The sequence below is a fragment of the Cervus canadensis genome, chromosome 12 (genome assembly GCF_019320065.1).
Source record: "Cervus canadensis isolate Bull #8, Minnesota chromosome 12, ASM1932006v1, whole genome shotgun sequence".
NCBI lineage: Eukaryota > Metazoa > Chordata > Mammalia > Artiodactyla > Cervidae > Cervus > Cervus canadensis.
This window is the reverse complement of record NC_057397.1, coordinates 28,944,762-28,971,293: the sequence shown is the minus strand read 5'-3', so window position 1 is coordinate 28,971,293 and position 26,532 is coordinate 28,944,762. Positions and strand designations below refer to the sequence as shown.

The following is a 26,532-nucleotide window of genomic DNA, read 5'->3' as shown; positions in this document are numbered from 1 at the left end:
GGTTGCTCTCTTGGCTTTCTCTTTGGGCTTTCCTGGTGGCTCAGATGGCAAAGAATCTGCCTGCAATGTGGGGAGACCCAGGTTTGATCCCTGGGTCAGGAAGATCCCCTGGAGAAGGGCATGGCAACCCACTCCAGTATACTTGCCTGGACAATCCCATAGACAGAGGAGCCTGTCGGGCTACAGTCCACAGGGTCACAAAGAGTCAGACACGACTGAGCTACTAACACTTCACTTTCAACACTTTCTCTTTGTTGAGATGGCACTTTTTATGTGACCTGCTTTTATTTCCATTCCCTGGAAGATTTTAAGATTTTATTTTTGTCCCCATTATACTGAAATGTCACGATATACCTTGGTGTAGGTCTTTATCCATTCTTCTAGGCACAAATGTGGCTGCTTCCATCTGGAAATTCAGTTCAGGTAGATTTTCCTGAATTATTTCTTCCCTGTAATTTTCTCAATCATGTCTTCCTGACCATTTTCATTTTGGATGATAAATACCTTGGTCTGGGACTCCCATATCAGTATCTTTTCTTCCACTGTCAGTATCTTTTTTTGAATGGTGTTTATTTGGGGTCTGCTGGATCTCTGTTGCTGCATTCAGGCTTTCTCTAGCTGTGGGGAGTGGGCGCGCTCTCTCCAGTTGTGGCGCTGAGGGTCTGTCACTGCTGTGGCTTCTCTTGTTGTAGAGCACAGGCTCCAGGGGCACACGGGCTTTAGTAGTTTTGGCTTGGGGCTCCAGAACCCGGGTTCATTAGCTGTGGCACACAGGCTCCGTTGCCCTGTGGCATGTGGCATGTGGGATCCTCCCGGACCAGGGATCGAATCAGTGTCCCTTGCATTGCAAGGCAGATTCTTAACCACTGGACCACCCGGGAAGCCCCCATTATCTGAATCTTTAATTTTTTGTCTTACTTTTGGGAGCCAGCGAACCTGTGAAGTTGCTCAGTCATGTCCGACTCTTTGCGACCCCATGGACTGTAGCCTACCAGGCTCCTCCATCCATGGAATTTTCCAGGCAAGAGTACTGGAGTGGGTTGCCATTTCCTTTTCCAGGGGATCTTCCCGACCCAGGGATCGAACCCAGGTCTCCTGCTTTACAGGCAGATGCTTTACCGTCTGAGCCACCAGGGAAACTACTTTTGGGAAGATATCTTCAACTTTAGTTTCTATAACATCCATTAAATATTTAATTTTTCCTATCACAGTTTTTAATTTTAAAAATTATTCCAGTTTTTCTGTTATATCGTATTTTTGTATATTATAAATCCTCAGCTCTCCAGTGATATTATTGGGGTTTTTTTTTGAAAAAGGATTCTCTCTATTGTTTCTGTTTCCTCTTGTTTGTTTTTTCATTTTTCATTTCATTGTCTCTCATTTTATGGGATTTATTTAAATTCTGATTGTGCTTGATTGTTCTTTCATATTTAAGAATGAGACACTGATATGCTATTTCTAACTCTATGTACACAGGAAGGACTTATCTTAGATTTGTGAGCTGACCTACTTATTTGACTGGAAGACCCCAAACTGATAGAACCTGTAAAACTTTTGCCTTTGATAGGTTCACTTTTATTTTTCTTAAAAAATAGAAAGAATATTTATTTGTTTATTTATTTATTTTGGCTGCAGTGGATTTTAGTTGCAGCACTTGGGATCTTTAGCTATGGCATGCAAACTCTTAGTTGCAGCATGTGGGATCTAGTTCCCTGACCGGGAGTCAAACCCAGGCCCCCTGCATTGGGAATACATATTCTTAACCACTAGACCACCAGAGAAGTCCCAGATAGGTCTAATTTTCTAAAAGAGGACTCTCCAAACCCCTTGCCTCAAGGATATAAACTTGGCTGTCAACAAGTAGGCAGAGTCTCATTTATCCCACCACTTTTCATATGTCACTCTAACCCTACTCTCAGCTCTGCCTGTGAACCCAAGTCCAGAGACTGTTTGGTTCAGTTTATCTACAAAGGCTGAGATAGTTGGCTGTTATTATTATTGTATACAGATCATGATATACAGATCATGCTGATGGTTTATAACTACACTTTCCACTTTCTATAGGATTTTTTTTAGAAAAATTTGTATCATAGATGTTATTTTTTTAATGTATTGGCTGCACATGGGCTTTCTCTAGCTACAGCTAGTGGGGGCTACTCTCTAGTTGCAGTGCACGGCCTTTTCACGGCAGTGACTTCTCTTGTTGCAGAGCATGGACTCTAGGGCTCACAGGCTTCAGTAGTTGCAGTGTGTGGGCTTAGTTGCCCCTTGACATGTGACTTAATTTTTATTTTTGTATATAATAAAAGTATGATAACACATTTACAGGAGATTTGCAAAATACAGAACAAAGTTGCATATAGTTCCACTATATATCGCAATTATTTTTTAAGTAGATAAATTAAGATTTTTAGTTGGAGTCTCAATATCAGGCTCTCAAAAATTAATAGAATGAATATACAGAGAAACAGAAGGATATAGTAGACCTGAAAAGCACTGTGAACCAATTTGACATAATTAAGATTTATACAATTTTCACACAACAGTAGGATATAAATTCTATTCAAGTTCCCACAGACTGCAAACTAGGAGACACTGGAACATATCCAGGGACATAAAACAAGGAGGGTGCACATAAATATAAGCTTGTGGGCTGATGGCCATCAGTCCTGTTACTACTATTAAAACTTTGTCTCCTGCTTCTCAACTTTCGTATAAGGCATCATGGGGAGCCCCCATCTCCTACTGAGTGATAGAAGAAAAATATTTGACTTGGGATTGACTTACAAGTAGTTCTGTATTCTATGGTGCAGAAACGTGGATAGCTACAGCACTATGATCACTCTTTGGGGGTGGTCCTGAAGGTGGTGAAGAGAAATACTCCCAGTGGGAGAACTTGGAGCAGTGTACCTGGTTGTTCATTTTTTTTTCCTCCCCTGAGGAAAGAGAGCTAGATATACAGATCATGCTGATGGGCAGTGTCTGACCAACAGGCTGTATGGTCTGAAACTTAGGAATATAATTAGACAATTGATTACAAGGAGGCCTGGGAAAGGGGGTATGCATATGTGGATGGACTGGATGAGCAAAGTGTGAATATATTTGTGTCTCATGGGCTTCCAAAGAGGAATCTCATCAGAGGATAAGCATAATAATCAGGTGGATGAGATGGCACATTCTGTGTATGTCCGCCTTTTCCTTCATCGAACCCTGTTCCTGCCCAACAGACTCATGAACAACGTGACCATGGTGGCAGGATGAGGGTTCGATATGGGTTTAGCAGGATCAATTCCTATTCGACAAGGCCAATCTGGCTACAGCAACTGCTAAGTGCTCCAGTTGCCAACAGCAGAGTGTAAGACTAAGCTTTCATTTCCTGGAGGTATCACTTAGCCATCAAGTACATTGCACTTGAGCCACTTACATTATGGATGAAGCAGTCTTTTTTTTCTTTTCTTCCTGAATAGATACTTATTCTGGAAATGAATTTCCTCCCCTGATGGCAATGCTTCTATCAAAACTACCACATATGGACTTAACACAATTATGCTATTCCACACAGTATTACTTCTAACCAAGAAACTCACTGTACAGCAAATAAAGCAATGGGTTCATGCTCATAGAATTTACTGGTCTTAATATGTTGCCTATTACCCTGAAGTAGCTGACTTAATAGGATGATCAAATGGCCTTTCTCTTTATTGTGATAAAATTTTACAATTTTAACCATTTTAAAATGTATAATGCAGTGGCATTAAGTACAGTTACAATCCTGTGCAACTGTCACCACTATCTAGCTCCAGAACTTTTCATTACCCCAAAAGGAAACCCTATGCCCATTAGTCAGTCTCCCCATTCCTCCCTCTTTCTAGCCCCTGGCTAGTACTAATTAGCTTTCTGTCTCCATGGTTTGCCTGTTCTGGATATCTCATATAAATGAAGTCATACAATATTTAGCATTTCGTATCTGGCTTCCTTCACTTAGCATGTTTTAAGGTTCATTGGAATGGCCTTTTGAAGACTCAATAATGGTTCCGACTGGGTGGCAGCACTTCCTGTGGCTAGGATAATATTCTCCAGGTCTTGGCATATGCTCTAAATCAAAATGTATATTCATGATCCAGGAATCAAGGAGTGGGACTGGGAGTGGGAAGTTACTTTTAAGAAGTTACTTTTACCCCTAGTGCAAAATTTTGCTTTCCATTCATGCAACTTTGGGCTCTCCTGGTCCAGAGGTCTCTGTTCTCAAGGAAGAATGTTTGCATCAGGGTACACAGCAAGAGTTCAATTAAACTGGAAGTTGAGACTGCCCCTTGGCCATTTGGGGATCCTGGTGCTAGTTAACCAACAGGCGAAGAAACCTGCCTGGGGTGACTGACCCTGACTACTAAGTAGATAGTATGGCTGGAATGCAGGAGACTCTTTGGGGTGTCTCTTAGTATTTAGTACTCCAATGCTTTGTGTTATGGCAATGGAAAACTACAACCCAAGAATACGTTTAGATAGAACTAGAACCTCTGCTGGCCAGATCCTTTAGAAATGAAGGTGTGGGTCACCCCAAACAAGGCCAGGAATCATTTTCAGCTGAGATTCTTGCTGAAGGCAAAGGGGATATGAGACAAGTAATGGGAGAAAATAGTTATATATAGTAATTATGATCATGCTGTCAATTCCAGCTACAAAGACTTTAACAGTTCTGAGCATTTTTCCTAATTTTGATATGAATTTGTGTATTTATTAACCAATTATTTTCTTTTGCTCTTCTCTCATTCCCTTCAGTTCAGTTCAGTCACTCAGTCGTGTCCAACTCTTTGCGACCCCATGGACCACAGCATGCCAGGCCTCCCTGTCCATCACCAACTCCCGGAGTTTGCCCAAACTCATGTCCATTGAGTCGGTGATGCCATCCAACCATCTCATCCTCTGTAATCCGCTTTTCCTCCCACCTTCAATCTTTCCCAGCATCAGGGTCTTTTCAAATGAATCAGTTCTTCGCATCAGGTGGCCGAAATATTGGAGTTTCAGCTTCAACATCAGTCCTTCCAATGAACACTCAGGACTGATCTCCCTTAGGTTGGACTGGTTGGATCTCCTTGCAGTCCACGGGACTCTCAAGAGTCTTCTCCAACACCACAGTTCAAAAGCATCAATTCTTCGGCGCTCAGCTTTCTTCACCGTGCAACTCTCACATCCATATATGACCACTGGAAAAACCATAACCTTGACTAGACGGACCTTTTGTTAGCAAAGTAATGTCTCTGCTTTTTAATATGCTGTTTAGGTTGGTCATAACTTTTCTTCCAAGGAGTAAGCATCGTTTTATTTTACGGCTGTAGTCACCATCTGCAGTGATTTTGGAGCCCAGAAAAATAAAGTCAGCTACTGTTTCCTCATCTATTTGCCATGAAGTGATAGGACCAGATGCCATGATCTTAGTTTTATGAATGTTGAGCTTTAAGTCAACTTTTTCACTCTCCTCTTTCACTTTCATCAAGAGGCTCTTTAGTTCTTCTTCACTTTCTGCCATAAGGGTGGTGTCATCTGTATATCTGAGGGTATTGATATTTCTCCCAGCAGTCTTGGTTCCAGCTTGTGCTTCATCCAGCCCAGCGTTTCTCATGATGTACTCTGCATAGAAGTTAAATAAGCAGGGTGGCAATATACAGCCTTGACGTACTCCTTTTCCTATTTGGAACCAGTCTGTTGTTCCATGTCCAGTTCTAACTGTTGCTTCCTGACCTGCATACAGATTTCTCAAGAGGCAGGTCAGGTGGTCTGGTATTCCCATCTCTTTCAGAATTTTCCATAGTTTATTGTAATCCACACATTCAAAGGCTTTGGCATAGTCAATAAAGCAGAAATGGAAGTTTTTCTGGAACTCTCTTGCTTTTTTGATGATCCAGCAGATGTTGGCAATTTGATGTCTGGTTCCTCTGCCTTTTCTAAAACCAACTTGAACATCTGGAAGTTCATGGTTCATGTATTGCTGAAGCCTGGGTTGGAGAATTTTGAGCATTACCTTGCTAGTGTGTGAGATAAGTGCCTTAGAATGTGTTAATAGTAGGTAAACTTGTATCTTAATATATAAGTTACAGAATAGCCAAGGTATACTATAACTTGTCAAGAAGAGGAATTAACATCACTCTAAGGTTCTGTCCTCTTTGAGGGAAGTAGGGAGTTGTTTTGGGTTATATGAAAGTTACATTATATGGACAGAGGCATGATTTTGCTATCATTTTTATTTGAAAATTAAATATGATTAAAAGAGCGTGTGTGGAGTCAAGTTGGTGAGTATTTGGAGTGGAGAGGTTTTATACTCACGAATTAGCTAAGCTGGAACTGGATTTCCCAGAATTCTCTTTCTTTTATAGTATTGGTTATAGTTGGCCACAGTAGAAATTTCTGAGAGAATTACAAAGTGGAAGTGAAGCAGCAGCCATTACACTTGAAAGATCCGTGCAGGGTCCCAGACACCACTGTGATTTGGCACATGGCCTGCTAACTCTTCTCCTTGGCAGCAGAGCCTGCAGCCCCTCCGGCTTCTCTGCCTCCTGGACCAGACACAGATGTGGCAAATCAATCACTCTCTCTCTCCCTTCCCTATTGGTTCTGCTTTTCTGAAGAATACACTCTCCAATAGTCAAGAACACTGAAAACAGCTGAAGTTCTGGTCTCCAAAAAGCACATGGTGTGGTGCCAATGCATGGCTCTGAAATCATACAGAACAGAGTTAAGTGGCACAAATGATTTATGGTCCCAAACCTGATTCCCCATCTATAGAATTGGGATCAAGTTTTTACTTATGTGGCTGTTGCATAGGGTTAAGTTAAACATTGTATGTAGACTACTTATCATGGTTCTCAGTGGGTGCATAGTAAATGTCAGCTCCCCTCTCTGAAGGGAGATCTGAGTCTTCTCAAATGACTTAATCAAACTTGAGTCTCTTCAGTTCAGTTCAGTCACTCAGTCATGTCCGACTCTTTGCGACCCCATGAATCGCAGCACGCCAGGCCTCCCTGTCCATCACCAACTCCTGGAGTTTACTCAAACTCATGTCCTTCGAGTCGGTGATGCCATCCAGCCATCTCATCCTCTGTTGTCCCCTTCTCCTCCTGCCCCCAATCCCTCCCAGCATCAGGGTCTTTTCCAGTTGAGTCAGCTCTTCGCATGAGGTAGCCAAAGTACTGGAGTTTCAGTTTCAGCATCAGTCCTTCCAATGAACACCCAGGACTGATCTCCTTTAGGTTGGACTGGTTGGATCTCCTTGCAGTCCAAGGGATTCTCAAGAGTCTTCTCCAACACCACAGTTCAAAAGCATCAATTCTTCAGCGCTCAGCTTTCTTCACCGTCCAACTCTCACATCCATACATGACCACTGGAAAAACCATAACCTTGACTAGACGGACCTTTGTTGGCAAAGTAATGTCTCTGCTTTTTAATATGCTGTTTAGGTTGGTCATAACTTTTCTGCCAAGGAGTAAGCGTCTTTTAATTTCATGGCTGCAGTCACCATCTGCAGTGATTTTGGAGCCCAAAAAAATAAAGTCTGACACTGTTTCCCCATCTCTTAGATGTTACTAAATATGACAGTTATTTTGGCATATACTGTCTGATATCACACCAATACTGCCTTCTGGGTGTTTAGATGAACACAGAATTCAGATGTTATTGGAGGTAAGTTCTGCCATTTATCTGTGGAAGATCTTAGGCAAGTTATGTTTACCTGAGCGTCATTCCAATTTAGAAACTATTGCCTCATGGGGTTTTCATCAGAAGTAAGCAAGAGAGTACTCAGCTTAATCACGAGGTACAGAAGGTGCTCAATGCATCTGTGAGATGTTGTGGGAGTAACTAGGGTTTCAGAGATAACTTGGGTTAGTCATTGTGAAACAAGCTGGGACCTGGGACCCTTTGCTGCAGTGCTTACACCTGAACAGAGGGCTCCTCCAGCAATAAATACAAAGAAACAATAAGGGGCTAAAATAAACTACACGCATGAAGGCACAGCTGGTGCAAATTATGAACAATAAGCTACAAAAAGACCAAAAGCCCAACTGCCACTTCTGAGATGTGGGGAGCAAAAGCATGGTACTGTGCATTATTTCTGCACACAACATCATCAAAGGGCTGGGTAGACTACCTAGGCCACCTCTCCAGCATGACCTCAGGACCCCTACCCTTACTCCATTTAAGGGACAGGCTCATGCCCCTCCCCCCTCTCACCCAGGGAGCTAGCAAGGAGATCTGTTGCTAGTTTTCACTCCCTCCTGCAGTATCATGAGGCCCAATAAAGCCTTACTTGAACTTTCATCTGGCTCCTATCCATAAATCCAAGGACATCGGTTGGTAAAAGTTGCCCTAAAGGGAAGCTTCCACTTAGTGAAGACAAAAAAAAAAAAAAAAATCTATGAAACAACAGTGGAAGTGATGTCTTTTTAATAGTAGAAAGCAGACAAGTTGAAAAACACCCGCAAAGATGGTAGAAAGTTTTAAGTGATACAAAAGAAACAGATGCCGTAGAAAGATAAAAGATTTTGCAGACTTCTGTTGATTTATGAAATCATGAGCGTATGATATCTGATCTCATCCGAACGGGCTATCCAGTATGTTCAAAGACCTGCCACCTTGCCAGTGGCTGGTCATAGCACGTAAGTGGAAGGGTGGGTCCCCTGAGAGCAGAGCCCAAGCAATTTTGCCAACCGGGGAGAGCTGGTTTAGGCTGATGTCCCAGAGGCTGGAATGCACTTGAAACAAAGGGTTGAAGCTGAAAAGCTTTCATGGTTTGGGGAGAAACGTGACAAAATAAACCTGCAGTCTACAACTCAGGTCAAGAGTTTTCTTCCTCCTGCCTTCTAAAAATCGAAGCCAAGAAACAAACACATTTGGTAAAGGGCGGGCAGTCTCTTTTCCCCCTTTGTCTTCTCATTTTCATTCTTCTCATTTTTTCCAATGCATACTCTCACTTCTTCTTTCTCAGTCTCGGGTGTTTTCCCTCCAACCCCTCGCCCCCTCCTCACGCCCGCTTTACTGGGCTCTGCTCTCCGCCCCTCCACCCAGGACGGCCCCGGGGCCCGCACCTGCCAGGGGAGCGCTCGACCCCGACCCTCCCGGGGTGCTGACAGTGACGTAGAGGTGAGTCCGGGGCCCGCGCGGCCCGCCGACGTCACTGCCGCAGCGGTTCCCAACGAAGCCCAAGGATGGGAATTCAAGGAGGGAAACACGGCGGTGACCCGGCGGTCAGGGCTGAGCGCTGCGACTGGGCCGCGTGCTTGGGGTTTCCGAAGCGAAAAGGCCGGAATCGCGCCTCCCGCGTAAGCAGAGCCCACCCCACACCCTCAGAGCGCCCCAACACCAGAGTTTAGCGATCAGGGGGAATGTCCCCACACGGTGGGGCCTCGTGCGCACGCGCCTTGGCCGGGGCGGTGGCGTGTTGCTGGACGAGGATGGGTCGGGGAGGAGGGCAGCGGGAGGGAACGGTGAGTGAGCCCCGAGGTACGGCCCCGGGGGAGGGCGGCTCAACCCCACCACCGCTAGCCCGGCTCCCTGGGCGCTGCGGCGGCGCGGGGCCTGCGGCGCGGCGTCGTGACGTCACGGTGGCGGCGGCCGTGGTTGGCGCAGGGTCCGCGGCTGCAAAGTGTGAATTACGCCGGGCTCGCTCCGGCGGCGGAGTGAAGTCAGGCTCCGGGGGAGGGGAGGGGAGGGGGCAGGACCGCGGCCGGAGCTGGTGCCTGCATCCAAGCCCCGCGCGCGCTGGGTCTCGCTGCTGGCTCCAGCTGTGTGTTTTTGCACCGCTTTGCTCTGTTTTTGCTTCGCTCCTGCTCCGCTGTCCCCCCACCCCCCGCCCCGGACCCTCTCCTCTGGGCCGAACAGCCTGGGGACGCCGGGGTTCCCCCTCCGACTTGGCGGGTGCTGCCCTCGCTTGCACCCCGGGAGCCGGGCGCGCGCTGGTCTTCGTTAACTGTCGCCGCGGCCGCCGCAGCGCCTTCCCGCCGGCGGCCCAGGCGGAGTGTTGGGGTGGGGGAGGCGTGAGCGCGGCTTCCCGGCCCGGGGTCGGCGCCCGCCCGCCCTGCCCCTGCCTCGGCCCGGCGCCCCCGAGCCGCGGCCCCTTCCCAGCGCAGGGGCCGGCGGCCGCGGCAGGGCGGGCGCCGCGCGGGGGCAGGGCGGGCGTATTCAATGGAAGTATGTTACCAGCTGCCGGTGCTGCCTCTGGACAGGCCGGTCCCCCAGCACGTCCTCAGCCGCCGAGGAGCCATCAGCTTCAGTTCCAGCTCCGCGCTCTTCGGCTGCCCCAATCCCCGGCAGCTCTCCCAGGTAAACGCCGCCGCCGGGGGCCCCACACTTGGGGGCTGCTCTTTTGTTTCTCTCCTTCCACCTGGCTTCACCTCCGCGACCCCTACTCCCCAGTCCTCGCCGTTCACCCCCACGACCAGCACTGCCCGTTGTTTGGGGATGTCTAGGCTGACCCCCTCGATTCGAGAGGCTTTTCTTTGATCCTCGGGACTCAAGCCTCACCCCACCCCCCACCCCGGCCTGCTCAAGGCTGGAGCCGGGTGGGCTCTGGGAGCCCCTTCGTACCCTCCCCAGGCGCGCCCCACTCTGTGCTCAGCGGCTTAAGGGTCTGGAATGACTTAAGTCGTCTTCCTTTTCTCGACGTCTCAGTCTGGAAGTTGGGCCTCTCTGTTCTTACTTGTGGTCCTGGGCATACCTGGCCACCCCTCACCCCTACACACCTGTGCTGGGTTTGCGCCTCCCGCGCGCCCCGCGGTGCTGGGATGGTCCTGCAGTTCTCCGAACAATAGGCCGATTCTCGGTTGCTCGTCTCCCTACTTATTCCATTCTGTGGATGGACCCTGAGTGAGGTCAGAGAAACAAGTATTCGGAGTGCCTGCTCAAAGCTTCGGTTTCCGGAAAGTTGATAGCCAGGAATCAGTTTTGTTTTTAATTTGATAAGAAGATTATTAAGAGAAAAACTACTGATGGAGTACTCACAGGAAGACTTTGTTTTGAATGGTCCAGTACCAGTTGCTCCTGAGAATTTCGGTTTTTTGATTCTGTTGGCACAGCCTCTTATTTCTGGCAGATTTTGATTGCCAGATTTAAAATAGGCAGTACAAAAGAATTTTGTTTACATTTGAACTGAGTGCCGTCCATTTCTGCTGCCAGAACGTTACATGTTCATGATCACATTTTGTCACATATGTTTATTTTTCCTGTTGACTAGTATTAGCTTCTTTTATGGGAGCATATCCCCCCCACCCCCCACCCCAGGTATATTGTAAATAACTTGAGCCCGGTCTGTATTTCTTTTTGTTTTTACTGGTACAGTGGATAGCACCCAACAGAGATTTCTTAGAGTAGGTGTGTCCGGTAAATATTCGTCATTTGCTTCTTTGCCTAAATAGTTTGGAGAGAGAGAGCAGAAGCCTATATTTGGATTTCTCTGAATTGTTTTTATTTAAAATCAGACTTCTTTCACGGGACAAAGTAGTATGCTAATGAGGTCCGAGTCAACTTATAAAGATTACTGTGACATTTTAAAATAATGTTATGTAGTAACTTTGAAAGTTAGGTCCATCTGCCCTTAAAGTACTGCTTCAAGCATTTTCAGGTTCCAAATTTAAAATTGAAAAGATATTAATGGATTAAAAAGGTTTTTAATGGTAGTAACTTTTTTCCGTTTCTCATATCAGCAGCGCATGACTAATACTCATTTCCGGTTCAGTCTAAATGTTATAATGAAGGCAGTCAGTTATCACTTGTAAAATTATAAAAGGTGAATAAGGTTAGTTGTGCTCCCCAAGGAGAAAATGAATGATATCGGAGATTCCAAGGGAATTAATACAAGTAAGGCTGATGCCAGGGGTTTTACCTGATGCCTTAATTAATCCTCAGAGACCAATTTTAAGGCCCATTCCTTCTTAACTCAGTTCCTAGCTTTAGGTATAAATGGGTAATGGAATTTTAAAATTGATTGTGGAAGATAAAGCAAATATTGGATAGTCACACTGTAATGCCATGCCATGCTTAGTCGCTCAGTCGTCTCTCAGGCACCCTTCGGATTATAGTCCGCCAGGCTCCTCTGTTCATAGGATTTTCCAGGCAACAATACTGGAGTGGGTTGCCATTTTCCTTTTCCAGGGGGATCTTCCCAACGCAGGATCCAACCTGTTTCTCTTGGATTGCACGCAGATTGTTTTACCTTCTGAATCATTCGGGAAGATGATTATACTTACTCTTAAAACTTAAAAAAAAAAATTGTTTGTACCCCAAAGTGATGTGTATAGAAACTTCTGGTTTTCCTGAGTGTTCAACTTAGCGATGTCATTAAAATGACATTAAACTTACCATGGTGCTGAGTGGGTATGTTTTATCATTTTCAAATTTTTAAATAATTATTTAATACTAAAACATACATCATAGTGATTTGTTTGGGGCCAATGGGAATTTGTAATAGACTGAAAAAGAGACAAATCTTGGAATCTTATTCAGAGCTCCTAAAGTAAATATTTGGTTAAATCAAAAGCTTCGTTTACCCTTGAATCTTGAGTTTCTAAGTCTAGAGCTACAGGAATTATAAAAAGTTTAGGTGGTTTTGTAGTCTCATTGAAAAGACTTAAGGAAACCTGGTTTTGTTTTTTTCCTCCTTGGGTACTAAATAGAAGTCATTTATTTTAGAGTACTTCTATTTAAAATATGTTCACAGCTAGCAATCTTTTCATTTTTCAATTTTTACTTTAATATTGGAGCCCAGTTCATAGTAGGGACTTAGTAAGTACTGGCTGAATGAGTGAATGGCTAATGAAGTTATCACTGACTGAGCCTCAGTTGAAAATAGGAAATCAACATAAAGTCTTTGATCCAGGTCTAGCAGTATCTCATTTATCCAAAACTTGCTTTGGAGTTTGTAACTGTAGACTTTTTAACAGATTCAGGAAATCAGAAGACTCAGCAGCCAAAGGAGATCCTCTGAGTTCTGACAAACTCCTTTTCCAAGTAATGGCACATTTGCAGGGGGATTGGAGACTTCTGGAGTCAGGTTTACACTGAGAGCAGCAGAAGTTGACAACTGATGCACCAGAAGCTCAGGACTGCAAGAAACACTCTTCAAAACCAGCAGCTTTTAAAAAGTTTGGCATCTTGAGTGTCTGCAACACAATCATGTTTTTGACATTAGTCAAAATAGTACTTAATAGAATCTGTTTTTAAAAGTTGAAAGATTGATTCTGTTTAAAACAAACAAAACCTCCAGTGTGTGTTGGTGTTTAAATGGGCAAGCATGAGTTATCTGGAAAGTTCATTTATGTGGAGCACCAGCTCTCCCAAGGATGCCAAGTAAATAAATGAAGCATTAATTTTTTGTTTTAAAACAGGTCGCGTACTACTTTCTCGAATGGTTGATAATGAGAGATTTTTAAATTATTTGAAAAATAAGGATAATGGTTTTTTGTGTGTGTGCCATTTTGGGGATATGTATTATTGTTAGATGAATTTAAACATTTCTCTCGCAGAACACCTTTGTTATTTGGAAAACAAAAACGTGAGAACAGAAATTATCTTGTCCACCACTGTGGCCACAGTGCTTTTCGTAGGTAGGTGCTTATTAAGCATGGAAGTTGAGTTAGTATATTGGTAGCATGCCAGAACACCACACATGGGATTATTTCAGTCAGATTTCCTATGCACTGGAAACAAATCTTATTTGGGTGAGAAATCTGAGGTTTAATTTTTTTTTAAATGATCATAAATCTATGGTATGTATTATTATTGAACAAAATTTGGGGATCTAGTGTGCAAACATATGCTTTTAGCACTGTAATAAGCTAAATTTGATTGCTAATTTAGCATCTGTATCTTTTTTATAGACTTAATTTTTTTAGAGCAGTTCTATGTTCACAGCACAATTGAGTAGAATATGGAGAGATTTCCCATGTACCATTCCCCTATTATCACTATCTCTCACCTGTGGGATATTTTAACATTTGTTACAGTTGGAACATTTGTTATAACTGCTGAACCTACCTCTGCACATCACCCAGGCGTGCATCCTTTGCCATAGGGTTCATTATTGGTATCTTTTTTTTTTGTTTAATCCAGAAACTATTCCACAAATATTTACTGAACACCTTCTGTGAATGTGTTAGGTACTGAGAAAATGCAAAGAATTAGTTAAAAAAAAAAAAAAATCATTTGTGAGCCTGCCAGCCTAACCAAGTTTTTCTTTCTGAAGTCTTGCCGTCCTTATTCATAAACATTTTTAACTTGTAGTCATAGTGTGCATATCTGTCATCCTTAGCAGTGTTCTTAGTGTAGGAAAGATTATCAGAGTCCTGTGTGTGCCAGGACAGTTCAGAGCCCCTTGGAAAACAGTTGATTCCTCCTTGAAGAAGCTTACAGGATTTTGGTGAGGAAAATGGTATGGTTATATGTGATATATTTGTTGTAGTGGCACTGTCAAGGTGTCATGAGACTACAAGAAGGTAAGCCTCACTTGGTAGTTTAAGCCTTAGGCTAAGGTTAAGAAGATGTTTCTAGGTAAATGGGTGCTTGTAATGGAGGAGGAGAGACAGCACACAGGCAGCTAAGTAGATTAATAGACTATCAGAAGAAGTTTTTGTGATGATGGAAATGTTCTCTGTAGTATCTAATAGTCACCAGTCATTTATCAGGGCTTCCCAGGTGGTGCTATTGGTAAAGAATCAACTTGCCAAGGCAGGAGAAGTGGGTTTGATCCCTGTGCCGAGACTATCCCCTGGAGAAGGAAATGGCAACCCACTCCGGTATTCTGGCCTGGAAAATGCCATGGACAGAGGAGCATGGTGGGCTACAGTCCGTGGGAGCACGAAGAATTGGACATGACTGAGCAGCTGGGCACACACACACAGCCATGGGATGAGCACTTGAAATGTGGCTAGTTTTGACTGTGGGATTGAATTTTCAATTGAGTTTTGTTTAAATAGCTGCATATGGCTAGTGGCTCAGGCATTGGCGGACGTGGTGTGTAGTTGTAGTTAATGGTGGTTAGTGGTGATGTGTTGATCTGTCAGTAGCTCATTCTCTGGATGCTGAATATAAGAGCTCCTTTTGGGCTGTTGCTGTTATCTGCAAAACTTCATTTAATACCTTCATGCAAGTTTGATCAAGTCTTTAGAGTGAAATCACTTGATTGGGTCAGGAGGTAGGAAAGCTTTTTGACTTTCTCGAATCTTCACTTTTATGGTTCAAAGATGAATGAGCATATCTCTTTCCAATTGTATAGTATGCAATCGTTATACTATATGTTAGATAAACATTTTAAATATTTTATAAACACTTATATAAATGCTTTACTGCTTCAGCAGATGTGCTGTGGTATTCTAAGTTTGTTTTCACTTGCAGTAAGCAAGAGTACACTTTCTGATATGTTTTTGTACATTTGCATTTCCTCTTTTGTGACATTTCCTTTGCTTCAGTTCAGTTCAGTCACTCAGTCGTGTCCGACTCTTTGTGACCCCATAGACTGCAGCACACCAGGCTTCCCTGTCCATCACCAACTCCCGGAGCTTGCTCAAACTCATGTCCATCAAGTCGGTGATGCCATCCAACCATCTCATCCTTCGTCGTCCCCTTCTCCTCTCACCTTCTATCTTTCCCAGCATTAGGGTCTTTTCCAATGAGTCAGTTCTTCGAACTGGCCAAAGTATTGGAGCTTCAGCATCAGTCCTTCCAATGCATATACAGGACTGATCTCCTTTAGGATGGACTGGTTGGATCTCCTTGCAGTCTAAGGGACTCTCAAGAGTCTTCTCGAACACTGCAGTTCAAAAGCAATTCTTGGGTGCTCAGCTTTCTTTATAGTCCAGCCCTCACATCCATACATGACTACTGGGAAAACCATAACTTTGACTAGATGGACCTTTGTTGGCAAAGTACTATCTCTGCTTTTTAATGTGCTGTCTGGGACTCCAGTACTCTTGCCTGGAAAATCCCATGGACGGAGGAGCCTGGTAGGCTGCAGTCCATGGGGTCACCAAGAGTCGGACACGACTGAAGTGACTTGGCAGCAGTAGCAGGTTGGTCTTTTTCTTCCAAGAAGGAAGCATCTTTTAATTTCATGGCTGCAGTCACCATCTGCAGTGATTTTGGAGCCCCAAAAATAAAGTCCCTCCTTTGCATATCCTGTGTTTATTTACGGCTGCTGTTACCTACCTAATAGTTGGTAAAGGTGCACTGCTCAGATGTTAGCACAGCTGCATGGCTCTTCACAAGCCTGTGTTCAGAAGCCAGTGGGGAGGGTGGTGGAGGGGGAAGGGAGGTCGTGCAGCCAGTGGTGAACCAGGGAGTGATTCTGTTTCTGAGACCTTCTTCCCTGCCCACTGCCAAGACACTCCTTTGGTAGGAACCTTGGTTTCATTGTTCTGTTTGCAGAAAGGGTTCATAATTTGATTTAAATTCAGTACTCCCATGTTTGGGCTTTTACTTCAAAGTAAACATATGTGTGTATATGTATATTCATACTACAGATACATGCTCACACATACTATTAATGTAAATTTATAGTGTATTTGGACTGTAGTTTTGAGGATTAGGGTGTTGAAATTGCTGGTTTATACGTTGTTATCAGGAGCATGTGTCGTCTGTGGGATGTGAACTGAGAGGTTTTAGACCTTTTTCCAGATCTTGTGGCTTTGTTGCATTGCCTAGTGTCAGTTGTATATACTGCATACTCAAAAATTATTTTTTAAACATGGAAGCCCTGCTTGAGGTAAAATATTAAGCCCTTTACAGGAGTTAGGAAGATTAGGGGGCTCACTTTAGGTGGAAACAGGGAGGGGTGTGTATCACCCATTCTTTTTGAAGCAGTTTGATAAGACTTCTGCTAACACTTCCTTTCCTCCTCCCTCCCTCCTTCCCTTCATTCTTTGCAAAAAGGGTTAGAGCAGTTTTAGAGAATTGAATTCTTTTCTGAGGATGGATACAGAGACAAGCTTGAAAGAGGAGAGCTGAAGAAAGGGAAATAGACAAAGTTTAGCTTGACTCAATTTTTGTCTAGGATCATTAATAGTTATAGAGACCCAAGGAAATTTTAGATGATAAAGAACCCTCATTGCATGCAGATACTCTTAATGGATTTAATTTTTTTTGTCTGTACTATAGACTGTGTATCACATTTGCTGTGTTTCTGTAAAATCTTTCTAATTTTGTTAGAAATCTTTTGACCCATTATCTTTTTTTCACTCAGTATCTTTAGTCAGAGTTTTCTGGACCTTCTTACATTCCCTTTGACCACTCCAGAAAACTTCAACAATTTTTATTCTTCTAATTAAAAAAAAATTCAAAACCTATTTTATTATGGCTACAGATTGTTCATATTTTATAATTTGAATTGCGAGAAAATTGAGTGTTCTCTTCCACATTGAAATGGTCTGTTCTTGCCTGAAATTAAGGTAAATTTTTACATTGTTGACAAATACACCTTTCAAAAGATTATTCATAAATGATACTTTTGTATGGTTGCATTCAGGTGTAAATGTTCATGTGATCAGTATATGGGGAAAGGAATAAAAATTATATTTGTAGATGAGCCTTCTAAGCATGCAGGGCTTCATTTTGGCTGCTGGCAGGAAACCTTCTGAAGGGACCTATGCCACTGATCCTGTGATGGACATGAGTCTCTCCTGCTTCTAATTTTGAGTGGGAATTTAGGATTCTTGCTCCATGCCTCCACCTGCTGGTAGGGATTGGCACTTCGTTTTCAGAAGATGGCTAGAGGGAGAAGGCAAGGACAAAGGCAGGGAGGGCATAGTTTGGGAAAGAAAAATTGTTAATCAGATGACTGAATACTGGCCAAATCTACTCTATTTCTCGGAATTTTGAGTAGGCCAAACTCTGGCTCAGGACCATGTAAAGTACTCGGCAAACAGCACTCAGTAAAGAGGCAGTAATCTCTCTTTAATATTAATTATAATTATTTGTTTTCACTTACTGAGTACCTCCTACGTGCCAGATACTGTAACTGATGTTTTTAATCTTTATAAAAGATTACTTTATGAGATAATTGGCAGTACTCCCATTTTTACTGAGTGAGTAAAAACTGAGCTTAGAGACATTAAATCCCATTTTTACCAAGGAGCACATAAACTGAGTTTAGTACTTGCACTTGCTTTGCCTAAAGCATCAGGCAAGATGTTGGAGAAGAGCCTTTCACATTCCAGAGTCTTACTTTCAAACTGGTTTGCCTCATTGGTGAAGGTGAGTGGAATATAGTTAGACTGCTAGGTTTATGGGTTATAGATTTTGTTGACTCACGGATCTGGATAAAGAAAACATTTGATGATTTGAGACAATTATTTGAAATGACAACCTTCACTATGGTCTTCTCAAATCATATCTGAAATAATTTGTCCTAGGCGCCATGTTCTAGGGGAACAAGATTTAGCCAAGTCATACTATGAAGACAGTGACTAGGGTGGTGAGGTGATTTGAAGCTGTATTGTTTGATATGTGATGGGGGAAGTGGAAGACAGTCTGGAGAGGAAAAGACTCAGGATTGAAGTCAGGAGGGGTGGGAATGGAGGTGGGTAGTGGCTGTTGAGATGTGATGGAGCATTGCTGTCTTGTAGTATTTGAAGGATTGCCATGTGAATGAGAAGAAAAGGATGAATTTAGGTTTTGCTTTGGTTGTATGTTCTCGATTGCAGTGCCTTTTCCTTACTTTGTGAGGTCAGTTGCTAATATACAGGAGGAGACCCAAGCTTTAAGTTGTGTCTAGTCCAAGAAAACACTACCACGTATTGGAAAAGAATTCACCTCTGGGTCATTCTGACCCTTAAAGCCCATGCATTCTTTTCTACTTCCTCTTACTATATGGAAAAAAAAAATGTTACCTCAGAGGGTAGATAAGGACCAATAGGTAGAAACAATAGAAATAGAGAGGGAGCTCTTATATTTAACCATGTATGTATGTGAAGTCGACCCCATGGGCACCAGGCTCCTTCGTCCATGGGATTTTCTAGGCAAGAGTACTGGAGTGGGTTGCCATTTCCTTCTCCAGGGAATCTTCCCGACCCAGGGATCAAACCCAGGTCTCCTGCATTGTAGACAGACACTTTACCATCTGAGCCACCAGGGAAGTCCATATTTAATGTTAAAAGAATGATACTGATTTTTGTTTTCACATTGACAACTTTTTAAAAAGCATCTGTATAGCTTGAAGATTGTACTCATGCAAGCTGCTAGTAAGAGTCTAAATCGTTTTTAAGTTTTCTGAAAAGTAATTTGACAATTGAATAAAATTAATACTTTTGCCTGATAATTTCCCTTTGAGAATCTGTACTGAGCAAATAACCAGAAATTTAGATAAAGGTTAATGATCCTCAGGGATTTTCATCATGTATTTATCACTGAAAAGTTAAAAACCTAATTTACAATTGGTTGAATTATAGTATTTCTTCTTGTATATGATATTTTTTACATTGTGTGACTACTAAAATGCATTGAATTTAAAGTATATACAGTACAGTTTACAAATGGCTAAATAAATTTTAGTATTTCCTATTATTTCTGTATTATGTACTACTTAAATACTGGGAAGAATTTGAAGATTATTGCATGAAAAATAGCTTATAGCAATATTAAGCTAGCAAACAAAACCTTAGTGTTTTTTTTTTTAATTTGTTTAAAAATAGATCACAAAACATAAACATTCACACAGTTGCATGCTTGCAAAAGAGGGCAGGGGGAGGGGGAGCAGAGCCAGTATATATCCCAAAATGCTAATTGAAGCTATCTCCGGATGGTGTAATTATAAGTAATTTAACTTTTTGTTTAGCAGTTTATGTAATTTTACATGTTCTTTTAGCATGAATCTCCTTTTTTAAGTTTATTTTTAATTGAAGGATAGTTGCTGTACAGTGTTGTCTGGTTTTTGTCACACATCACCAGGTATCAGCCATAGGTGTGTTTATGTCCCCTCCCTCTGGAGCCTCACTCCCACCTCCTACCCGGTCCCACCCCATCATCACAGAGCAGGTCATCACAGAGCAGGTTTGAACTCCCTGCATCATGCAAATCTCTTAATCCTAGAAAAATTTAAATAAGTTGTATTTGGGCTGGGTCTGTGACTGAGATGTCCAGAGAAGAAAACCTCATGAACACTGCCTCGTGAGATTGTAAATTCCCAAAAGATACTTGGATGAAGTTCTTATGTAGGGGTTTAACTCTTCTGGTTCCTGCCAACTTCATGATTCTGTGATTATTTGGTAGCTCAGTTGCGTGATTGACAGATAAAAAGCTATGGTAATGATAAAGAGGTTTCACTCTCCATGGGAGGTGTTGGGAAGTACGTTTAAGTATATAGTTATTGTTTTAAAGAAGAGCTATATTTGATGACAGCCTGTGAAGAGATTTTGAGCAGTAGTAGTGGTGGAAGGAATAGAAAGTTAGGAGGAGTTAGATCCTAGGAACTGATTTGATTTGAGAGGTTAAAAACAAACAGACAAAAACTCTGCACCTTTTAAATTTGGGAGACCAGGTAGTTAGACCATGAGGCTAGTAACACAAATACAAAAGAAGAGGCAGATTTTGTTTTTCTTCTTTTCCTGTTTTGTGTATGTGTGTGGAGGACTGGACAAGGATGGTAGAGTGCATTCATTTTATGTTCACATTAAATACGTCTAGTTCAAGTTTTTGGGGAGCCATCCAGGTGAGGATGTCCAATAGGCAGTATCTTAGGATGAAGGTTAAGACTAATGACATATTTAGACTTCTACCACAAGGGTTTTCAAACATTTTTTTGCTCACATCCTTTTGAAAAACTTGAAAAAACAGACAAAAGACTGACTCATCTAGAACTTTTCTTTGTATTTGTAAGTATTTATAAATGATATAGATTTGTATCAGTATTTGCAAATGATATAGATTTTGGTATCTTACTTAAACCACGGTATGAGCAAGCTCTTAATTTCAAGTCAGAATTTTCATATTCCTTATTTTTCTCTTTGAGCTCATTTCTATTTGATTGTTCCTGCTTATCCTTAAAATGCTTTCAAGTATAAAAGAATAATAATCAGTTACAGTGTACTTTTCTACAACAAAAGTAAACTCATTCATTAATTTAACGGAAATAGAAAATATTTTAGCAGTGTCACCATTTTTTCTGAGTTCTATGCAAAAAGAATTATAATGTAAAACATTTGAAATTTTCTGTGTCTGTAAGGCTGTGTCAAATTTATTTTGGCTTGAGTTGTCAATACAATGATAGCCAGTAGACATTCAAAATAACATGTGAGTTATAAAATTTATAAGTATTAAATAGTAAAAATTTAATGGGACATGAATTTTATTTTAATCATCTTATTAATAGATTTTATCTATTTATAAATATTATTAGAAAAGATGAGGTTCTCCATTGATATTCTTCTTTCTTACTTTAATAGTGGAAGTATTGAGAAGTCTCGTTTATAGATTTAGCAAATGGACTTGATCCTCTTTCCATTTTCATGATAGTAGGAGCTGGTGACCCTTGACTTGAAAAAAAAAAAAATTGATACACAGTCCAGAAAGTGATTAACTTTTTCAACATGAATGCTTTAGACTCTCCTTTGGGCTCCTCAGCTGTTGTCAGGCCCCAGCTCCACAGGAAGTTTTAGGAAGTGTTGAGTTACGTCTGGTAGAAGAGGAGAGATGAAAGGGTAGAGGAGGTAAATGAAAAGTGTCAGTAGAATGGTTCTAGAACGTTGTACATTTGGAAGCTGAGCACCTAAAAATCGATTCCCTTGAAACTCCCCATGCCTGGGTGCTCCTCAGGACGTGTGTGACCCCGTGTGTCAGCCACTGTTGACTGTGTTTCACCACAGTACCTTGTTGCTGTATTTTACTGTTCTCTGTAGGAATACACAAGCTAATAATTTGTTATGTTGATAGGTTGGTCAGAAACGAGTTACTCACTGGCATATAGTAGGTATTCAAGAACGGTTTATTAAAATGGAATTATAGTGGTGGTTTGATGTGTGGAGGAATGTACCACATTGTTAATGGAAAAACGGAGTGAGTTTGGAGGCAGATAGTCTACAAAAAATATTTTGCCCATTTCAGAGCTGAGAAGGTAAGCTTTCTGCTATAATATTTATGACCTGGAATCATAGAACATGAAAGTGAGAGGAGTCTGGGCGAGTTAGCCCCCCGGCGTCCAGATGAGTAACTGGAACACGGGGTTAGGGACATGCTGGGCACTGTGGCCGTCTCTTCAGTTGAACACCCTGATTGTGGCTACTCCATTTTTGCTTGAGCACTTTTGGAATGAGAAGACTACCGCTTTTTAAGGCAGTCCATTGCAGTGTTGAAAGGTGTGATGGGTTGAATAGAGTCCACCAGAAATTCACGTCTATGTGGAAACTCAGAACGTGACCTTGTTTGGAACGAGGATCTTTGTAAATGCAGTCAAGTTGAGGTCATATGGGTTAGGGCAGACTGGAGTCTAAGAAGAGGCAAGGACCCAGAGAGCCCCTGAAACACAAGAAGGCAAACCGTGAAGAGCGAGCAGAGACGGGACTGATGGCGGCCACAGGCCAGGAACTCCGGTGCTGGCCGGCCGCGTGGGGAACCGCTGCAGTGCATGGGAGGGTCCTCCCTCGCGCCTTCGTTTATTCAGAGGAGCACAGCCCTGCCCACACCACCTTGATTCTGGACTCCTAGCCTGCAGACTGAGAATAAATCCCTGTTAGTGTAAGACACCCTGTTGGTGGTTCTTGGCTCCAGCAGCCCTAGGAAACTAACACACACAGCTTTGAATGTTTTAAAATGTGTTTGTTCCTCCTTGCAATTGTCAGGAGATTTTGGAGCACTTTTACCCTGCCAGGCACTTGGCTTGGTTTATCAAAGATAAATAAGACACGCTTCCTGCTTCCCGTTCTTAGAGTTCGTCCATCAAGAAAGATAGCTGTGTAAGGACATGATTGCAGTGCTTGAGGAGGATTGTGTGTGAAGTTCAGTGGGGGCACAGTGAAGCTGGGAGAACCAAGGAAGGTGTGACAAGAGACCTTTATGCTTGCTTAGAAAGAGAGAGCTGAAACCGCCTGTGTGGGAATGCTGCTTGATCCTGCCACTGCGAGTGCTGTCACTCCTACTAGTTCAAGGTATGTAGTATCCTGTTGCTAGAATTCTCTCTGGCCAGATCAGTCCAAAAAAATTTTTTTTGACTGCTCCACACAGCTTCCTGGATCTCCGTTCCCTGACCACGCATTGAACCCAGGTCTCCACAGTGAAAGCGTTGAATCCTAACCACTAGACCACCAGGGGACGTCTCGAAGTAATTTTAAAAATGCAGCCAGATCATGCTACTGTGCTGAAAAATCCCTGTTTCATGGTGCTTGTCACAATGAAAATAAAATTCAAACTCCTTTTCAGCATACAGCCCTGTAAAATCTAGCCCCTCCTAACTTCAGTCTTGTTTCCTTTTGCAGTGGTCTTCCTGCTGTCTGTGAACATTGTCAGGTTTCTTCCCGTCTTTGACCTTGTACCTGCTCTGCCCCCAGACCCAAGGTCTTCTGTGCCTCTTCTTCCTTCAAGTCTCAGCTCACCCTTTGCAGAGGAGCCTTCCCTGACCACCCTATTTAAAAAGCACCCCTCCCCCATCTGTCTTATTACCTTGTTTTATTTATGACACAGACCCACTAACTGGATTTGTCTGTTTCTGTCTGGCTTCCACCCAGACCTCACTCTCCATCCCCGCCACCACAGAAGGTATGGTCAGGAAGCACGGACCTTGTTCACACACTTCCCTGCTGTGTCCTTCCTTCAACACATAGGAAGTGTTCACTACAGAAGGAAGAAAAACTTCCTCTGTCAGAGTCATGCTCAGCATGTCATATCATGCGTCACCACAACTCTCTTTGGGATGGATCCCAAACCATATTCTTACATTGACAATTTCATTTTATAGTCCCAGACTTTTCCCTCCCCCACCCCCCAAAGTTCCAGCTTCATTTTTATACCCTTTCTGAGCTGCCCTCTTTGGTACTGGAGCTATCTTAATCTCTGCTGCTGCTGCTAAGTCACTTCAGTCGTGTCTGGCTCTGTGTGACCCCATAGACGGCAGCCCATCAGGCTCTGCCGTCCCTGGGATTCTCCAGGCAAGAACACTGGAGTGGGTTGCCATTTCCTTCTCCAATGCTTGAAAGTGAAAAGTGAAAGTGAAGTCACTCAGTCGTGTCTGACTCTTAGCAACCCCATGGACTGCAGCCCACCAGGCTCCTCCATCCATGGGATTTTCCAGGCAAGAGTACTGGAGTGGGTTGCAATTGCCTTTTCCCTATCTTAATCTCTAAGATTACATAATCTTCTTTAAGGATGCATTGAGATTTAGAAAAGTTACCCAGAGTAGCAAAGCTGTAAGCAGTGTTTCTAGGATTTGGATTTAGATCTCTTTCTGAGAGTGCCTTTCTGATTGTGCTTCTCTGAGTTTTTTTCGGTGAGTGGGAAGGAAAAACCCAGAATTAAAATAGCCCTGTCCATTTGGACTGGGAACAGCAAACACATTATAAGAGAGAGTTGGGTGATATTTGTTAAGAGGAATTCTAAAAAGTCACTTGAATTTTTTTTTGGACCAAAGTTAATACACACTTGTTATAAAGAAGAAAATAAGCATCGTCCGTAGTCTACCATCCAGAGATAACTGCTGTTAACATTTTAGACATTTTTATCCCATGTTTTTCTGTGCAGAAATAAAAGAATGTGCTATACACAGCTTTCTCTACATTCGGGGTTTCCTTAGGTTAGTTTTTATAGAACTGGGATTACTGGTTCAAAGAGTGTGAACATTTGAATAGAATTTTTATTTCTACATTGCTTTTCTAAAGCAACCATTTCAGTACTCTGGAGACTGACCAAAGGCCAATTGCATGACACTTTGGAAAGTGTAATGCCGTTGAACTTGGAGTGAGAAAAACGAAAATCTGTGGCATTCTTGATTGGAGCTTCTCCCATTTCACCCCACTGTGTCCTGGCTTGCTTGCCGTGAGGTTCTGCCAGCGGGAAGCAGGGCATACAGACTTCAGCTTGAAGAGGGCTCAGCTCTTTGGAGTGATGGGTGATGTGCAGTAACCTCTTCTGTGGATGCGAATTTTCAGAGGTGTAGGGAGGGCCAGTGATGAGCTCAAAGAGCCTGGAATTGCAGTGCTGTTTGGGGTAAACATGGTGCTGGATGAGGCGGAGCATAAACACAGGAAAGACACCTGGGAGATGTGAAAGGGCCCTGAGGAAAGGAAACCTGGGGCAAACTGGAACAGACTGAGCATCACATAAGCTCACCTACCTCTGCATGTATCGGTCAACAGAGGAGGGAACCTCACTGACTTGAGGAGTTGAGCATAATCTCTGTCCTGTCACAGGCTGACCACGAGGTTATGCAAAGCTGCAGGCCCTGGAAAGTTAGGCTTGAAAATAAAAAGGTCTATTTAAAACAAGACTGAGCAGAGACATCAGTGATGACATACCTCGGGGAGGCAAGAGTTCACATATTTAGCCCAGGCATGATACCAGACAGAAAAGTAAAAAACAGCAACAATACCTGTAAGGTGAAAAGAATCAGAGTCCAGAGTTGCTACATTGTATAAAATCCCAAGGCTTAGCAATAGCAAAATTACAAGCCATGGAAGAAAACAGAAAGAAAGTGTAACTAGTGCATGGGGGGAAAACATAGCAGCCCAAAAAATTGTGTCTGAATGTTCCCAAATGTTAGATTTAGTAGACTTCAACTACTGTAGCTATGTTAAAAGAACCAAAGGAAACTGTATTTAAATAATTAAAGGAAAATATGACAATAGTAAATCAACAGATGGAGATTCTCCAACAAATGGAGTGTAAAAATTATTTTAAAAACAAACAAAAAACCAAAAAGAAGCCTCTCCTTGATATGATGTCAAGACGTATAACCTGAGTCCAGTCATCAGAAAACAGAGTGAAATTTGGGATCATGCTACATGAGCACGTGACTGGTACTCTTGAAAACTGTCAAGATCATGAGAAACAAATTATTATAGATGAGAGGAGACTAAGGCTGGATGGCATCACCGACTCGATGGACATGAGTTTGAATAAGTTCCGGGAGTTGGTGATGGACAGGGCGGCCTGGCGTGCTGCAGTTCATGAGGTCGCAAAGAGTTGGACATGACTGAGTGACTGAACTGAACTGAAGGAGACATAATGGCTAAATGCAATATGGTATTCTGCATTAGATCTTGTAACAGAAAAAAGACATTTGAGGGAAAACTGGTGAAATCTGAGTAAAGTGTACAGTTTTGAATCCATGTTACTTTCTTTTGATAAGTTTATCATGATTATGTAAGGTACTAACTTTAGGAGAAGCTAGGTGAAGCATATACAGGAACTCTGTGTACTGTCTTTGCAACTTCTTTGCGAATAAATCTAGGTGTATTCCAAAGTGAAACGTTGAAATGGAAATTCTTAGACTTGAAGACTACAATACCCTAAATGAAAAATTCACCAGACGGGCTCAGCAGTTTTGGGATGCTAGTAAAAAGAGTCAATGAATCTGAA

At 42.6% G+C, this 26,532-nt stretch overlaps 1 protein-coding gene and 1 non-coding gene across 5 annotated transcripts in view; one reads left to right on the top strand and one right to left on the bottom strand.

Annotated features, from left to right (window-relative positions):
- Window positions 1-1,065: 1,065 nt before the first annotated feature.
- On the bottom strand, window positions 1,066-1,137 carry TRNAY-GUA. Its single transcript has one exon. It is a non-coding gene; the product is annotated as a tRNA-Tyr (tRNA).
- Window positions 1,138-8,804: 7,667 nt separating this feature from the next.
- Window positions 8,805-26,532, top strand: part of PDE7A (phosphodiesterase 7A) — a 103,564-nt gene continuing 85,836 nt past the window's right edge. The window contains exons 1-2 of one of the 4 annotated variants that reach the window (XM_043483048.1): window positions 9,150-9,311; window positions 10,192-10,311. In XM_043483048.1, the coding sequence (XP_043338983.1) occupies window positions 9,198-9,311; window positions 10,192-10,311 (234 nt within the window). In that variant the 5' untranslated portion in view covers window positions 9,150-9,197. The other 3 variants (XM_043483050.1, XM_043483051.1, XM_043483052.1) reach the window with 3 other exon arrangements.